The sequence below is a fragment of the Cinclus cinclus genome, chromosome 1 (genome assembly GCF_963662255.1).
Source record: "Cinclus cinclus chromosome 1, bCinCin1.1, whole genome shotgun sequence".
NCBI lineage: Eukaryota > Metazoa > Chordata > Aves > Passeriformes > Cinclidae > Cinclus > Cinclus cinclus.
Window position 1 is genome coordinate 886,636 of NC_085046.1, and position 18,636 is coordinate 905,271.

Consider the following 18,636-nt stretch of genomic DNA (forward strand, 5'->3'; position numbering starts at 1 on the left):
AAGGAGCAGAAGGGAAGCGGCCCCAGGAGGAGCTTGTCCCCACCTGCGTGTTCCTCCTTTCTCCAACCACATCCTTTTCTCACCGGCTTATTCTGGGACTTTGGGACACAACAGCACAACAACTCCTTGGGGCCCAGGTGTTCCCAGCCCAGGGAGGGCAGGGATCCGTTGGAATGAGTCCAGAGGAGCCCCTCTGCTCTGGAGCCGGGCTGGGAGAGCTGGGAATGTTCCCCTAGAGAGGAGAAGGATCCAGGGAGAGCTGGAGAGGGACGGGGGACAAGGGATGGAGGGACAGGACACAGGGAATGGGTTTAAAATGAGAGATACAGGGTATTGGGATGGAATTCCTGGCTGTGAGGCTGGGAAAGGCCTGGCACAGGGCGCCCAGAGAAGCTGTGGATGTTCCCTGGCAGTGCCCAAGACCAGGTTGGACTTGAAGCAGCTTGGGATAGTGGAAGGTGTCCCTGCCCACGGCAGGGGTGGCACTGGATGGGTTTTAAGGTCCCGTTTAACGCAAACCGTTCCAGCCCGGCTCCGCTTTCACCCCCTGCACTTGTCGGGGGTGTCTGTGCCTCTTTCCCCGTCCCACAGCTGTGCAGGGAAGCGGACAGCGGCGCTGCCGTCTCAGTACCGGGGGGCAGGGCTGTCGGAGGAGGGCGGACACGACTCCGCAGCCCGGGAAGCACCGAGGGACCGCCGGCACCTCCTGCTCACCGCCACACCGCGCCGCCATCTTCCCCACCTCAGCCGCGCCAAGCCGCAGCAGCCAATCACAGGCGGCGCCGGGCAGCAGCAGCCAATCGGAACTCAGCTCCGACCATTCCCCCCACGCCATTGGCCCGCCAGGTCCGTCCATCCTCCCCCCTCCCCCGTGCTCCGTGGCCTCCACGCGGAGAGGGCGGGAGGGGCGCTCTCTCCCATTGGTCAGCGCGGTGAAAAGCAGAGCGCTGATTGGACGAAGCGAGAAGGGAGGCGGAGATTTGGAGCGGCGTCCACTCGTTGTCATGGCAACGGCGGCGGGGCCGAAACCACGGGAGCCTACAGGGAGCACCGGCCGCGGGCCGGGAGCGGGGAACCGGGACAACGTTACCGAGCACCGGCCGCGGGCCGGGAGCGGGGAACCGGGACTCCGTTACCGAGCACCGGCCGCGGGCCGGGAGCGGATCCCTTACCGAGCAGCGGTGGGACGCGGGGTTCGCCCGGAGCGCGGTCCCGGGCCGGGGGAGCGGAGGGACACTCTCCCTTCTGGAGCGTAGGCGGATCCCGGGGCCAGCCCCCGCCTCCCCTCCCGTTTCTTCCCAATGCAAAGATACCTTGAAACCTGGGATTTGGGGGGGTGGCAGCCTCTGCTGGCTTCAACCTCGCTCCTCCCTTCCCCTCCCGCCGCAGAACGACCCGTGGCATTTGACAGTTTTAATTAAAACCCCTGAAATTTCCAGCCAACGAATCAAACATTCGGACAAAAGTTAAGCAGAAACAAGCACGCAAAAATGATTCTTTAAGTTTCCTTGAAGGAAAAGGAGCTCTGACCCCAAAGAGGCTCTTCTCTGACTCAGACACCTCTGTTTCTCTATTTTTTCCCCACGACGCCACCGACAAAGCGACAGGTGACAAATCCAGACTCTCATTAGTAAAATGAATAAATCGTGTCCTTACAAGGCCACGACACAATCCCGACTCAATCCCGTGAGGAGCCCTGAACTCGAGCAAAAGGTCTCTGAAGCAGGATGTTTAAAGAGCAGCGCGGTTGTCCATCTCCAAAGGGGAGGGAAGTTCCTCAGGCATGGAGATGCCCGGGGTCCAAAAGGAACGACAAATGCCAGAGGGTCCCGAAAGAGCTACGAGCTCTGATTAGTAAATTATACACTTGGTATGGAAATTGGGATGAGTTAGCCTCTTATCTTCTATTAGTAAGTTAAAAAGGGAGAGGGGAAAGGTTAGGGAGCATCACCAGTCCTGGCTCCAGCGCCGATCCGGGTGTGCAGGGTGGGCACGGTCCCGAGGATGCTGTGGGAGCACCTTCTTATGGGCGAGTGCTCCCCGCCCCGGGATCAGGTTTCCCACTTCCCATGCAAATGAGGGAATGTGCGCAATCCTGGACCTTTCTGGAACTGGGTCGGGGGGCTTTGAGGGGTTGTGGTGATCTCGGTCTTCCAGTGCAGATCTCCCTGCTCGACTGCCCAGTGTGTTTGTCCCGTGTCTGCATCCCGGGGAGGAGCTGGAACGGCGCTGGCCCATGTGCTGTGCCCCCCTCTCCAGCCACATCCTGTTAACTCCTGTTCCTTATCAGTGTTTGGGACACAACCTTAACTCCTTGGCATCCTGGCTGCCACAACTACCCAGATTAGAAAACCGCTTGTGTCCCGTGAAGGACGGCATGGGAACTCCGGGTGATCCCGAGAACCGGGGGAAAGGACACTCCTTATCTCCTCCAGCACCCCCGGTATCTCCTGGAGCTCACAGATGCAGTGGGAGATGGCTCCTGAAAAACGATCCCAGTCGATTTGACCCAGGTTGATTTGCAAGAGCATCCTGGAGACAGAGGAGGGAGGGAAATAATCCGGAGCCCGAGGGGCCGGGAACTGCCCAACTTTTCCATAACAAAGGGTGCAGTGAGAGACATGCAGGGACACAGCGGGAGCTGATCATCCCACATTTTCTGTTTAGGCTGTGAGGGGAAAAAAGCCCGAGGAGGAATTCCTTTGTTTGAGGTCCCTCCTCGGAGGCACCACCTTGAGCTGTTACCTTGTCGTCTTATCAGGATTAAGTTGTTGTAAAGATCCAGCTGGCCGAGGCTCTGCTCTGAGAAATCTGGGATGGAGTGTGTGAGGAAACCTGTGTGAGTGTGGTGCGGGATCAATCAGGGACCCATAGGCTCACAGGAGCCCGTCCCAGCTCAGGTCATGCTCACCTGAGACTCCACAGTGGCTCCTGGATGGGCAGACAGGGAAATTTCCTCAACAGCCACACATCTAGCAAGTTGAATCTTATCCATGAAGCCAGAATAATGGCCTGGACATCACATTCCAGCTGGTTCTTGTCAATAGTTAATACAAAATTTTAACGGACACGGCAGCACAATATCTAGTGTTAACATAGAAGGATGCTGGCGTATGACCTGGAGGGCAAGGAGTTAAAATCCCTGGAGCAAATGCCCCAGTGCCAAACTGCTCAGGTTAATTTATGACTCTTGGGTGAGAAGCAGGAACCTGCCAACCTTAACCCCAGAAGAATTCCAGAGGCTAGAGTGCACAGACTCAAAGCAGCACCTGCACTCCTTGATTTAAAATTAAAGTACCACAATGGCAAATTCCTGCCGTGGCAGGAAAGGGAATTTCTGGAGTTGGCCCCAATAAGAGGTGTGGGTCCCAACACTGTGTGGGCAGCGCCCTGGGGTGTAGTGTCCTGGGCATCAAGGAGTTAAAGTGCTGCTGTATCCCAAACCTAGATAACAAGGAACAAACTGGAATAGGGTGCGGCTGCAGAAGGGGACCCTCTGATATTTTCAGCCCCTCTGATTTTTTCCAGTTTTGGGCTTGTCTTCCTCCTTTTCTTCCTTAATTCTTTTTTGCAGCTGCTCAGTTTTCACTGACAGCAGTAACTCATCTCTTTTTCTCCCTTTCATTTCTTCTCTGGGGTCTTGTTTATCTCGACCATGCTTTTTCCTATCTAAATTCTCAAGCAATTCTCTTTCCCCGCATTCCGCTGAAGCGAGTCCCAAGCTGGTCACTTTTCATGCCCAGGTTTATCACTTTGGATTCTGTAGAAGGCCTGGAGATAAGGGGGTGTGTCTCAGTTGTGGGGAAGGACAGGATATGGCTGGAAAAGGGGGGCACATGGAGCTGGGACAGCTCTTTTTTGGGACAAACACCCTTGTTCTGGCTCCTGGAGATAAGCACAGCATGAACAGCACATGGCATGGAGTGTCCAGCAAAGGCTCATCAAGATAGGGGGGATCAAAACCACCAGAGATCCCCTGACCCATTTCTAAGAGGATCCAGAGGGATGGACTGTGTCTGTTGACTCGTTTGCATTAAAAGTGAAAAAAGTAGCTCCAGGGTGTGGAAAATGTGGCTGTAAAAGGGTGATCCAGGGCTCACAGGGGCACCTCTGGGATCCTAGAGACTGTGTCAGCTGGATTGATGCTGAAACCAGGACTAGTGATGTCCACCCCTTCGTCTCCCTGAGCTCCCTCTCTCTTCCCTCTTCCCTTTTATGTTTTAATTTCTCTTCCTACCAGAAGATAAGGGCCAAAATACCAATTCCCATGCTGAGAGTGCAATTTGCTATTAGCTTTTTAGCTATTAGCTTCTGGCACCTGTCATTCCTTTTTGACCACGGGCATCTACAAACCTTGGGAGCTTCTTTCCTCTTGGGAGTGGGACACACAGACCCGAGGGAGGAGGCTGGAGGAGCAGGGCTGCCCTACCTCCACATGACCTCCTCTGCAGCAGATCCTGTTATCAGTGTTTGGGACACAGCAGCTTGTTTACTCACTGTTTCCCAGGTTTCTGCAGCATCTCCATGTTCTGCTTTCACAGGATTTGGAAAACTGAACAAACACAGAAGACCATAAACAATGTGGGAAAAGAAATGCAATACAACTTTAAGGCTATGCAGAATTAAAACCATATTCCAGACTACCCAGCCATTTTACAACTTCCAGGAATGCTTTTGCCCTTCAGGAATTCTCCCCTGAGGTTCAGCAGTGAGGAGTCCCAGGATTTACCAGTGGGAATAAGGTGCCTCCCAGGCTTTCCACCTTCTTTGGGTTTGCCACTGAAGAAAGAACCTTCCTCCTACAGCCACAGGGGCAACACTTCCTTTCCCAAAGCATCTTACCCAGGTGGGTGTTTCCTGACACCTTTTTCATTCATTCAGTGGACAATTAACACTTTTAACTAACTTGTTCCCAGCCCAGTTCAAGGACTCTGGGCTCCTGGGACAACATTTTGGATAATTTCTCTATATTCAGACAACTCTTCTTTGTAAGAGACATCATAACCGGTTCCATGTCAAGGCGGTTTCTCTCCCACATGGACTCACAGCCAGCAGTACCTCCAAACTCCACCTTCCCAAATCCACAGGCACTGGTGAATGCTTTCTAACATGGAAAATAACCCCCATCCACCTCCCTTTTCCTGGGAGGGGCTCGGGGTGGCCGTACCACAGCTTCCTCCTGCCATCAGGATCTGGCACAGAGCTGGGGGTGCTGCCCTGGCCCAGCGAGGAGAAACTGAGGGGGCTGTGGGGGATGTCCTATATGGAATGCATCACGGAGCTCGTGATGTTCCTGCAGGGCCAGTTGACCAGTGGCACGTGGGTGTCCTGCATGTGACCTTCCTGATGCTTCAGCAGGCTCCTCTTGAGCACAAATCTTTTGGTGCAGAGAGGACAATGGAAAAGCCTCTCTCCCGTGTGCCGGCGCTGGTGGTTCAGGAGGTAATCTTTCCTCCTGTAGGTTTTGTCACACTTGGAGCACTTGTAGGGCCTCTCTCCTGTGTGACTTGTCTGGTGCCTAATGAGCCACGAATGGCAAACGAAGTTTTTTCCACAGTCGTTGCAAATGTAGGATTTGCCTCGGCCCTGGCTCTGCTGCTGGGCAGGGCTGCCCCGGGCCAGGGGTGGCTCCCAGCAAGGGCTGGATCCCGAAGTGTCCGTGGGGAAGCTCTCCTCGTTTTCAGCAGGTTCCTCTGCACCCAGGCTGTCCAGATCACGGGGCCTGCCTGGGCCTGGGGGAGTCTCTGCACACTCAGAGTGAGGTCCTGGACCCTCGCAGAAGGTGGAAGCAGCTCCTGGGCCCATTCCCTTTTCTCCTGGGCCCAATCCCTTCTCTCCCACGCCCATTCCCATCTCTCCAGGGTGTGGGTGCAGCAGAGGGAACATCCTCTCACATGTGGGGCCTGGAAACATTTCCCCTTTTCCCTGAGGTGCCTGAGGCTGGTCCTGCTGTGGGCAGTTTCTCTCATACTTGTACACACAGGGCCTCTTTTCCAGGCTCTTTTCCTGAGCGCTAAAGAAATCGTACTGTGCATCACCTCCAAGGCTACTCCCATTCCCGGTGGTGGTTGTTTCCATCATTTCTGAATTCCACTGAGTGTCCCATGTCACTCCATGGCTGGGATCTTTGGGAAACCCCTCTCCCGGCCTTCCTGGTACCTCTAAGTCACAGGTCTTGCCCTCAAAGCAATCTGCTGGATGATCCCTCTTCAAATTTTCATCTGAAACAGAGATTTCAGAGATTTTAAATTCAGGAGTCCCTTTAGGAATGTCCCTCCCAGCCCAAAGTCACATCTTTAATACTGAGGGGGGAATAAAGTACCAGCATCCACTTAAAAAAAAAAAAAATCCAGGAAAAAAGAAGGACATTTTTCAACTCTCTTTTAAAAAATCTACATAGAAAATGACTGCTGCAGTCTCAGATTCAGCATCTCACGCAGATAACAGAGTGGACACTGTCCCATCTCAGTGTTCCTCAGTGTTCCAGACACTCCCCTGAGCATCTCCAGGAGCAGAGTCCAAGCAGGGCTCTGGAGCCAGCTCAGCAAGTCACAAAACTATGGGATCTCCTGATCTGGGAGACACCCACAAGGATGGAGTCCAACCCCTGGCCCTGCATGGACACCCCAACAATCCCACCCTGTGCCTGAGAGCATTGTCCAAATGCTCCCTGAGCTCTGGCAGCCTTGGGGGCCTGTGTCCATTCCCTGGGGATCCTGGGCAGTGCCCAACCACCCTCGGGGGAAGAGCCTTTTCCTAATATCCAACCTAAACTCCCCCTCCTGAGCTTATCAGAAGCACTCTCTGCTCCCAGGAACTCATGCTGTCTAACAAGCACCTGTTTTTTAATGAACAGCCTTGGAAACCTATTTTTCTTGCCTGAACAACAACCCAGGTAGAGTAGTATTTTTGTTATGGAACTTTCAAAGAAAGTCACTGACTTGAATTGCAGCCAGGGTGGAAAATCTCTGTGATTAAAGCCCACTCTCTTGTGACCCTATAAACTGCAGCCCAAAGTGAGACCCACTGAGCTCCCAATTCCCAGAAAATAAAGGAATGTGTGTCCCAAACACTGATAACTGGATGGCCATGGAGTCATGGAGAAAGAACAAGATTTGGCTGGAGAAGGGGGGGTCATGTGGAGATAGAGCAGCAATTTCTGGGACAAACATCCTTGTTGTAGCTCCTAGAGACATGCACAACACAGAGCAAAGGCAGGAATGAGGTCCAGAAGTGGGAATGGATTATGGGGGGCTGGGGGGGATCAAGACCAGCAAAAACCCTCAAAGCCTCCAAAACCACAAAACCATTTCCAGAAAGGCCTGGAAGAACTGACTGCATGGGAAGTGAGACACTTGTCTTCAGGGCAGGGAATCCTGGCCATAAAAAGGACTAAGGGTGCCCTCCATCCCCCCATCCACATCACTGATAAAGACATGGTACAGAATGGCCTCAGTACTGAGCCCGGGAACACCACTGGTGACTGGCCACCAGCTGATGTCACTCCCTTGCCCAACACTCTGTTGGCCCAGCCCTCAACTAGATTTTTATCCAGAAAAAAAGCAGCACAAACTCAACCCAGGAAGACTGAGCACAGCTCCGGGTTTGCCTCAACTCCAAGTCAGTGCCTCTGACAGTTTTTGGCCAGCTCAAGGGAGAAGGAGCCTCTTCAGCTGACAGAACTCAAAATTTCTATGACCAAATAATAACCAGCAGACAGAGGTTTGTCCCAGTTCTCTCATGGTTAACCTCGTATGGTTGTGACATTTCATATAGTATTAAAAAATAATCTAAACTGGATTTACTGTCCCTGAAATCCCAGCTGAAATCTGTTACTGACCTGTACTTGGATCTGCAGAGATTTCCTCTTTCTCCAAGTCCTGTTGTTTAGAGCTGGGTGGCTCCTCCTCTTGTTTAATCCATGATGAAACATCCATTTCGTAAGTCTGAAATCCTGTTCAATGGGGAGGATTTACACAACTGAGGAACATCGGGGGAAGAAACAAAGCTTGGATAATTTGGGAATGCTCAACGGGAACAAAGCATTAGGGAAGGCACATCAGGAGGAGCCATTAAGGGGTAATTCCTGCAGTACAGTTTTTGGCAGATCCTCACCTGTGTCAGGATCTCTTGGGAGCTACTCACCCTCTGTGCCTGGCAGCTCCCTGGCATCCACCTCGCTGCCTTTCCTGGTCTCACTGGATGCCTCAGGCTCGTAAAATCCTCGTTCTTCTAAGGGAGGAAGACCAGGAGAAGTGTATCATACCTGCCTAAACTTAGGATTTCACAAGGCTGAAAACCTGCTCTGGTCTGGGCTTTGGAGGTTGTTACCCCAAGCCAAGCTCCCCTAAACCCAGTTTCTTAAAGAAACCTGTTGAAAAGGTCTAAAAATTCCACCTGGCTACAAACACAGGAAGCCAAGTACAGTTGCAGTGGAGACAACGGGCAGCACTACTACCTTTGTGAAGAGTGAGGAAAATCTGCAAAGCAGGGCAGCTGATTTGTAAAACAAAGAGATTCTAAGTGAGAGGGCAAAGATCAGGGCCCTAGGCTCTGCAGCCTTTCAGAGGAGTCTGTGTGCTCCTCTTTACCCAGGAAAACCCCAGAAGGGAAGGGAGGAGGGAAAAGGTAACCTGAAGGAATTTAGGGGAGGATGAAACAATTCCTAATCCACACTTGGGTAAAAACCAGCCATATAGCTACAAACTCCAAAATGTCCGAGAGGAGGGAAAGGGGCAACACCACCCCTCTCCTGTGGGTCTGCAGGCAAGTCTGCTCAAAACTTCTTAAAAGATTTGGAATACATGACCAGAGGTGGGGGGAAAAACCCACACACAGCCTGCAATTTTATCCTCTGTTTAATTTTTCCTCTGAGGTATGCAGTTACTCACCTGGGCAGGGCTCTCCAGGAGCTTCTGCAGCCTCCTCCTCCCTATTTGCAGTGCGCAACTCCTCTTCTTGCTTAATCTGGATTATGCTGTCTTCTGTTAACAGGAACCAGTGTTGTTTTAACTCCATACCAAATTAATTCCAATTGTCAGCCCAGCCCAGCCAGATCTGCTCTATTCTAGCCCGTGTTCCAAAGAAAACCTTGCTTCAGTTCTAGCTCTTGTGGACCAAGGCTTCTTGAACAGACCTGAAATGTTGGTTACAAAACCCTCAGCAGATGTTTGTGCCTGAGAAATGCACATTTTCATGCAAGTGAAAACACGTTCTCCATGGCCTCAAGAGAGGCCAGAGCCACTTGAATTCTTGTCCCTGAGTTTAGTTTCTCTCTTGGTGCCACTGAAGTTCTGTTATTTCCTTTTCAATCCCTCTCAGTCCCACACAACTTCTCACCCATCAGAGAAGCACTCATGAGAAGAGAGTTCTTAGAGAGTAAGTCATGAAACTTACAGAAAAAAGAAAACAAAAGTCTGTGGAATAAATAAAGAAAAGCAGATGGGTCAGTGCTCTGCACCTTTACAGTGCAGACCTGGCCAAGGGGGCTGCGGATTTCCCAGGAGAGGGAAAAGAAGGGTGTGACAGAGCATCCTGGAAAGGCTGGTGGGGATGGAATGTCTGACAGCAGCAGATGGAAGACCAAACTCAGCACAGCAAGTGCCTTGGAGAGATGCCGGTCACAGAGGGAAACTAAGTTTGGAACACAAGCCCTGTGAGGAACGGCGGAGGGAGCTGGGGTTGTTTATCCTGGAGAAAAGGAGACTCAGGGGTGACCTTATCACTCCCTACAACTTCCCAAAAGCTGGCTGTGGTCAGGTGGGATTGGTCCCTTTCTCCAGAAAGGGAGACAGAACCAGAGGACACAGCCTCAACCTATGTCAAGGGAAAATTAGGTTGGATATTAGGAAAAAGTTTTTCACAGAAAGAGTGATAAAGTAATGGGATGGTCTGCCCGGGGAGGTGGTGGAGTCACCATCCCTGGATGTGTTTAAAAAAAAGACTGGATATGGCAGTAGGTGCCATGGTCTAGTTGAGGTGTGAGGGCTGTTATGGGTTGGACTCCATGATCTTGAAGGTCTCTTCCAACCTCGCAATTCTGTAATTCTTTGAATCATGGAATTGTTGAGGTTGGAAAAGCCCTTCAAGGTCATTGAGTCCAACCATTCCCCCAGCACTGCCAAAGCCACCACTGAGCATGTTCCCAAGTGCCACATCCACAGCACTTTTAAATCCCTCCAGCCACGGGCACTCCACCACTGCCCCAGGCAGCTAGACAGCCTTTTTGGGGAAGGAATTTTCCCAATATCCAACTAAACCTCTCCTGGCACAACTCAAGGCCGTTCCCTCTCCTGTTCCCTGGGAGCAGAGCCCGAACACCCCTGGCTGTCCCCTCCTGTCAGGGAGTTGTGCAGAGCCACAAGTTCCTCCTGAGCCTCCTTCTGTCCAGGCCAAAACACCACCCACACCCCAGATGTCCCCAAACCCTGGCAGGTGCTCCATGTCCCACATCCCCCTGCCACCCAGCGGCCCTGACACCACTCACCCGCGCCGGTATCCGTGGGGTTCCCTCTCACATCCCGGTCCTCAGAGCTCCGGTTCCTGCCCTCCGCCGGGGCCCGGCTGTTGTGTCCAGCGGTGTCCGGCCCTGCAGGGAATGGCGGCTGAGGGGTGGCCAGGGTGGCACCACGGGGGCTCCTTCACCGCCCGCTGTGACCCCAGCCACCCTTACTGTGTCCTGTTCATATGTGCACCTGCACCTTGAACTACAGGGCTCCATGAGGGAACAGGATTCCCCTCAGAGCTGTGAGCGATCGGGGTCCACCCAGAGCCATGAGGGAACAGGATCCCCCCCAGAGCCATGAGGGATCAGGGTCCATCCAGAGCTGTGAGAGAAACAAGGTCCACTCCAATCTGTGAGGGCCAATTCCCTCAGAGCCATGAGGGACTGGTGTCCACCAGAGCCATGAGGGAACAGGATCCCCCTCAGAGCCATGAGGGGAAATAGGGTCCACTCTGATCTGTGAGGGCCAATGCCCTCAGAGCTGTGAGATATCACCCAGAGCCATGAGGGAACAGGATCCCACTCAGTTCTGTGAGAAATTGGGGTTCAGCCCAGAGCCATGAGGGAGGAGGGTCCTCTCACAGCCATGGGAGTCAACTCCCTCCAAGCAGTGAAGGGGAGTGGGTTCAGGCTGGAGCCATGAAGGATCAGGGATCCTCTCAGAGCCATGAGGCACTTGTGGATTCTTTCAGAGCTGTGAGGGATTGTGATCCCTATCCATTTAGGTGGGATATTGGGAAAATTCCTTCCTGGAAAGGGCTGTCCAGCCCTGGCACAGGGTGCCCAGGGCAGTGGTGGTGTCCCCATCCCCGAAGGGATTTAAAAGCCATGTGGATGTGGCACTTGGGGACTTGGGTTAGTGGTGCCTTGGCAGTGCTGCAAAATGGGTGGACTTGACAGTCAGAGGTCTTTCCCGACTTCAACAATTCCGTGATTCTGTGATTCCTGCAAACATCACTCTGCCTGTGAGCAGGGACAATCTCTATTCTTCCTCTCAGTCCTGAAGGAGTGCCTTTCTGTGTCACATCACATTTCGTCTTGAATTCAGGGTTCCATTTTTGCAATTCAAACAACACAAGTCCCTAAATAGCTCAGAGATTTGCTACAAATACATATATTTGTCTCTGAAATTCAGGAGAGCTGGGCTGGAACAGAGAATCTCTGACTGACTGTAAATACTGCGTCACCTCTGATATCAAAGGCAGCTTCAAAAAGTGATGAAACATGGAGCATGTAAAAAACAGAAACAGCCCAGAAAGAGCACCTCAGGTTGTTTGTAGAATAATCCAGAAGTGCTCCTGAAATGATCCCAAATAGAATTCAGGATACTCTGGTCACAGGGGAATTGCAAATGTCCCTCCACTACTTCACAGGACCACAACTTTGCCTCTTTATCCCAGAATACACCCTGCTCTTATGGAATCCTGCAATGGTTTTGGTGGGACCTTACAGCTCATCCAGTGCCACCCTCTGCCATGGGCAGGGACAACTTCTACTATTCCAGGTTGCTCCAAGCCTTGTCCAACTTTTCCTTGAACACTTCCAGAGATCCAGAGGCAGGCAGAGCTTCTCTGAGTAACTTGTGCCAGGGACTCCTGCCAGCAGGAAGCCTTTGCCTCAATATTATGCAATTTAGGGCACTAAGAATATTTTTAAAAAATGAAGCTATAAAATGCTTTGATCCAAGTTCTAACGGGATCAAAACACCAAGTGTATTTTTCCCTCTTTCTGTACTAAAGTACCAAATCAGCCAAAAATTTTAGGGAGAGTTCTAAACTATTTTTTTCCTGAGTGAGATCTGACCAAACAGATTGTGACTGGAAGTTTTTTTCTGTATCCAACAATTAAATCCACAAGGAGATGAAATGCAGCAGGAACCCAAACAGTTCCATTGTTGTGACACCATCGAGTCAAGAGGTTTGATGCCTCCATGCAAATTTGATGTGAGATGAAATGTTGATTTCATGGATTTCCTCAGGAAGGAACAACTCCATTCAAATCACCCGTCACTCCACAGAACCCATGGATTCTTGGATAAGAGCAAGCTAAAAATGCTCTTCACAACAGAGCATTTTGACAGAAACTCCAAATTTTATGCTGAACCAGAAAGGATCAACTTTTCCACAGGAAGCCAATTTCCATGTGACCTAAATAATAACAAGGTCATTATTAATTGTTTTAATTTATAAATTCTGTTTATTTTCAAATTCTCTCCTCGCCACCCTCTGTATTTGGGTCTAAATCACTCTATAAATTGCAATATTCTACCATTCTTGTGACAGCACTGATGGGGACTCTGGAGGGCAACAACCTGCCTGAGCTCATGATGCAGAACAAACAACTGCTGTTAAAACAAAAGTGAAATGCACCAAGAAATAATAACAATTTAAAAAAAAACCAACAAAAAACCTCAAAACAAACCACAAAGTAAACACTTTTTCTCTTCCTGGACTCAACCCATCATGACCACAACACTGAAAATGTTTTGCTGGATTGACTGCAGGATTGACGTGATCTGGATGAGAATTGTGAGCTTATATACACCTTATTTTTAGATATTTTTTCAATTCAGGCCTGTTTGGATTTTGGACACACACTTTCTCCTGCTCAGGTTGCAGTATTCAATACCACAGTATTGAAAGAAAAATTTAAAAACTTAAAAACAGCTGAACTCCATGGGATTTTTGTTTGAGGTCAACTTCTGTCTCTCCATCCATAAAGTACAATACTACACACTACCATTTACAGCAGATAAAATGATTTGAAAAATAAAAAAGATTGAGAGAAAGCATTTAGAACGTCATAGGCTCAATGCTTATTAAAAACCAAGTCTTCACTGCTGCAAATTTAATCAGCATTTTTCAAATAGACAGAAACAAGTTCTCTGCCCTGAATTGTTTTCAACTTAATGATTCCTTGTATTCTGAGGGATTCATTTCAGGTATGGCAGTCTCCTCACCTGCAGTGCCTCATCCTCCCAGCACTTTCACCTTCCCAACAATAAAACCTCTCCCCAGGTTTCCTGCCCACTCCCCACTCAGCATGGCTCCTGCTGTCTCCCCTCAGCCCCCACATCTCAGCACACACCACCCCACAGCAGGAATGTCAGGGATTCCCACATCTCCAGCAGCACAGGATGCTCTGGGATCACTCAGAACTCACCCACACCAAGCTCAGAAAACTCCATGCCTTCCATGGCCCCCTGCTCCTTTGCATGTGGCTCTTCCTCCTCCTCCTGCTTCACAATGACAGCAAAGCTCGGCTCTGGAATGCTGCAGTCTGCTGAGGAAAAGAGGAAATTCCTTTACTGGGAAAGAGAAAACTCCTTTAATGGTTATCACAGCCCCACCGGACTCCTCCCTTGCAGCCCCAGGAAGTTTGTGCCCATCCACTCACTCTGTTGCCACACACAACCTCTCCAGCATCTCCCATTCCTGATTCTGGGAGCTCTGCTCTGCCCTGCAGGGAAGGGGTTCCCCCAGTACCCCCCAGTTCCAGAGGGTCCTCTACACCCTTGAGCCCAGGCCCTTCCACAACACTCACCATGGCCAGGTTCAGCCAGCCCTGCTCTTCCCTCCTGGTTTTCCTGCGCTTCTCTGCTGTCCCAGCTGCTCACATTGAGTTCAAACAGCAGAGCCTCTGTCAGTGACAGAAATCATGGAATCAGATCATAGAATCCCAGGAGAGCTTGGGTTAATCTTCTTCCACCCCGTGCTATGGGCAGGGACACCTTCCACTATCCCAGACTGCTCCAAGCCCTGTCCAACCCAGCCTTGGACACTTCCAGGGATCCAGGGCAGCCACAGGGCAACCTGTGCTAGCGCCTCACCATCCTCACAGCCAAGAATTTCTTCCCAACTTGTAATCTGTCCTGGGGTGATTTTATGATGCTTCTGTCCCCAGTTGTCTGTTCCATTGAATATTGAGTTCTGCAGCTTTAAGGCTGGTTCCAGGAGTGAAGGGAGAGAGAAGAGGTGCAGAGTTTGTTATCAGAGACTGCACTTGCTGCCCTGCATCCTTCACACAGACTGTGTTGTCTGCAGCGGACAGCAGGAGAGAGCTCTCCTTTGCTTTTGGTTGGATTTTTCTGGCTAGCTGAGGCAAAGTTGCCTGGACTGTGGATTTTCTTTCCTTTTTCTTGGAATTGTTTGAACCTGCTCTGGACTGAAAACCCAGAGGAGCACCAGGAGCTCTCACCTGTGTCCCAGGTCTGGCCTGGGCTGTGACATTTCCCAGTGCAGGAGGGACTGAGAACAGCCTGAGTGAGCTGGGCTGCAACCCACGGGAGGGACTCTGCTGAATTTGTCATCTCTTCGAAGCAGGGAGAGATTCTGCTGTTTAGTATTGCTCATTTTTGTGCTGGGGAGTGCTTTGCCTGTTAAATAAACAGGTTTTTTTTCCACTTCTCTCTGAGGAAATATTTTCCCCTGAACCAGTTGTGGGAAGGACTGCTTGAACCTGTTTCCTAGAGGGACCCCATTCAGAGGTTTCCTCCCTGATTTGCCCTAAACCAGGACATAATCCTAAAAATCAAACCTGCTACGTTTTTTTATCACCCTCTGTTACTCTCCCTGAACCTGCTCCTTCTGACATCCAAGAAGCTCCCTCTGAACAAACCAGGACCATCATCTCATGACAGCCTCTGTGAGGAGAGCCTCTGTGGTGACAGTACCACACGACCCTCACTCCCAGGACTGAAGCTTTAATTCATCCCTTGCCTGCACCTGGTTCTGCTGGGATCTCTCTGGGAGCTGCCTCCTCCTCACCGCAGGGCGCTTCTCCTCCCTGGAGCCGGGACAGGAGGGCAGGTTCGGAGATGACATCGTCTGACAAGGAACAGAGAAAGGAATGTTCCCCTGCTGCATCCACAGGGAGGAACACACCCAGCAGCGCTCCCCAAACCAGCCTCATCACCTACAGCACATGGCTGGGCAGCACACAGAGTCCTCAAACACAGGCAGTGGCCTCACTGTGCTCTCACAAATCTGCTTCCCATGTGTGGGAAGCACCCTAACCAGAAAGTGCTGAAAACTGACCCGACAGCAACACTCACCCAGCAGGACCGGGGCTTCTCTCTTCCCTGACAGCACCTTTCCATACAGCTCCCTCCGCCACTCCTCCAGGTTATCCCACTCCTGAGTGGAAAAGCCAGCGGCATCGTTTTCCAATGCCACAGCCGGGGCCTGCAATCCCAAAAGTGACACTCAGCACAGCTCCTAGAAACAGAGAATCCTACTCCCTACTTATTCCTGCTACCAGGTGTCAGACAAAGAAAATTCCTGCCTTGGGGCATCCTCTGGACACTAAGAGTTACAGTTTGGATCTTGGATAAATTGTGGGAGATGAATTGTGTATTCCACAATATTTTTAAATGCCCCTGGAGCCTGATCCCACTAGGGACCTCAGAGTGCGGAAGAACTACCCGTTCTTGGTAAAAACAGCCCATCCTTTGGCACGGAAAAAACAGCTGAATACAACAATAGATAGGAGCAATCAATTCCTGCTTCGTGCCTTTGCACAACAGGGGACAGACGAAATCTTGGCAGAGATTGTGGAATGATTTCCGTGGTGGAAGGCTGACAGGAGAGGTGAATCACAGAACTCGCAGAATTACAAGGTGGGAAGAGACCTTCAAGATCATGGAGTCCAACCCATAACAGCCCTCACACCTCAACTAGACCATGGCACCTATTGCCATATCCAGTCTTTTTTTTAAACACATCCAGGGATGGTGACTCCACCACCTCCCCGGGCAGACCATCCCATTACTTTATCACTCTTTCCAGTAAAATTTTTTTCCTAACATCCAACATAATTTTCCCTTGATGCAACTTGAGACTGTGTCCTCTTGTTCTGTTGAACTGTGAGGAACAGAGGAGCCTCTGCGCCGTCCCTGTCCCCTCCAGACCCCTCAAAGACCCATCTGTTACCTTGGGGACGTCCACCCCGTGGGGCAGCCGCAGGATACAGAGATTTTTGTTCTTCAGCAGATTCTCCACGTTCTCCAGGCGCCTCTGGAGCCTCCCGTACTCCTGGATGAGGGTGCCCAGCGCCGCGCACTTGCTCTCCAGCTGGTTCCCGAACTCCCCGACCATTTTCTCGCAGTCCAGGTGCTTCTTCTCGCTGTTGCCGGCCCGGTGTTCCAGGCTGAAGAGACGGGACGCGTGTGCGGCCACGCTGCGCTCCAGCGCCTGCACGGCCGCCACCACGGTCCATAAGGAGATGGTGCTGCCGCCCGCCAGCTCCATCCCCGCACCGGGAGAAACGGAGCGCAGGGCCAGCGGGGCTGGGCAAGGGAGAACAGCGGGGCACCAGAGCCTCGCTTCGGCCGCCGCACACCGGGGCCGGCCCGGTCCTTTCCAGGGCCTCCCGGTCCCGCAGCTGGAGCTCACAGCTCGGACCGGCCCTGCCCTGCCTCGCCGCCGCCTTCCCTTGCCGCCAAGAGGCGCCGCTTCCTCTTCCTCCTCCGCTTCCTCTTCCTCCTCCGCTTCCGCCGCCGCCACAGCGGCCCCAGCCGGCCGGCAGAGCCCCCGCGGTGATTGACAGCTGTCAGTCACCGGGGAGGGGCTGACGCTGGTCGGGGCGCTAGGAAATCCACCCCCGGCATTCCACCGCTGCGGCGCTCCCCGGCCGGATGCAGAATCCCAGAATTCCAGAATGGGAGGGATCGCAGTGGCCATCGCCGAGCACGGGGCTCAGGGTGACATCCAGATAATTCTGGAATATCCCCAGGGACGAGACTCCAGTCACTCCCTGGTCTCTGTTCCAGCTCGGTCCCTGCCCAGGGCAGAAGTTCTGCCTCTTGTGCAGGGGCAATTCCTGGGATCAGTCCCTGCCCGTTCCTCTGGTGCCACTGCTGGGCCCCGGAGCAGAGCCTGGGCCCTGCACACAGGGACATCCAGGGACAGACAGGGAAAAACAGGGACAGACAGGGACATCCAGGGATAGACAGGGACACCCAGGGACATCCAGGGCTGAGCATCCCTCCCAGCTGGGGCTCCTCTCCAGGCAGAACAACCCCAGCTCCCTCAGGCTTTCATGGGCATGGAGATGCTCCAGGCCCTTCCTCAGCTCCAGGAGCTCCCTGTCCCTGCCGTGCTGAGGATCCAGAGCTAGACACAGCACTCCAGAGGTGCCTCCAGGGATGGGAAGAAGGGCAGGATCCCTCCTTGGCCTGCTGGGAATGCTCTTCCCAATGCACCCCAGGATCCCAGTGGCCTCTTGTCCCCAGAACACTCTACTGGCTCAGGGACAGATCATTGACACCCAGGAACCCCAGTTCCTTCCTTTCCCATGGAGCTGCTCCAGCAGGTGACCCCCAGCCTCTGCAGGTACCTGATGCAGCACCTCCTCTGCACCTCCCCAGGTGTAGCACCTGCACTTGCCCTTGTTGAATTCCAGAAGTTTCCTCTCTGCCCATCTCTCCAACCTGCTGAGGTCTCTCTGAAGGTCCACACAGCCCTTAGGGGGATCGGCTGCTCCTCCCAGCTTTGATCCCTGGGTGAGCCTCCTGAGGAGGCATCAACCCCCTCACCCAGACCAGTGATGAACAAGGCAAACACAACCGAGCCCAGCAGAGCCCAGTCCTGCAGCCGTACCCGTGCCATTGACCATAACCCTGCAGGAGCTGCCACCCAACCCACCGTCCATCCATCCATCCCAATATCCATCCCAATATCCATCCCAATATCCATCCATCCATCCCAATATCCATCCATCCATCCATCCATCCATCCATCCATCCATCCATCCATCCATCCATCCATCCATCCATCCATCCATCCATCCATCCATCGACCCAGCCTTCCGGGAGCTCGGTGCCGCTCTCCCAACCCCTCCCATCGCCCAACCCCTCCCACCGTCCATCCATCCATCCATCCATCCGACCCAGCCCTCCGGGAGCTCGGTGCCGCCCCTCCGGCGGCGTGTCCCGTGCGGGCCCGCCCTGCCCGCAGCGGCGCGGGGTCATGGCGGAGGAGCTGCGGGCGCGCCTCGAGGCGCTGGAGCGGCGGATGGAGCGGGCGGAGGCGGCTCTGCAGGACCGGCCCCTCGCGGCCCTGCGGCTCCACGGGGTGAGCTCCGCGATGGGCGAACCGGGGGGACCCCGGAGGGGGCGAGGGGGGATCGCTTGT

The 18,636-nt window shown here is 52.7% G+C and overlaps 1 protein-coding gene across 1 annotated transcript; it reads right to left on the reverse strand.

Annotated features, from left to right (window-relative positions):
* Window positions 1-5,259: 5,259 nt before the first annotated feature.
* Window positions 5,260-16,859, reverse strand: LOC134051636 (zinc finger protein 398-like). The gene is given in 10 exon segments (XM_062505536.1): window positions 5,260-6,221; window positions 7,841-7,954; window positions 8,116-8,232; window positions 8,892-8,984; window positions 10,487-10,588; window positions 13,667-13,786; window positions 14,048-14,143; window positions 15,229-15,330; window positions 15,558-15,687; window positions 16,435-16,859. Coding segments are annotated over 10 exon segments (2,154 nt in total). The 5' UTR covers window positions 16,753-16,859.
* Between the last annotated feature and the right edge of the window lie 1,777 nt (window positions 16,860-18,636).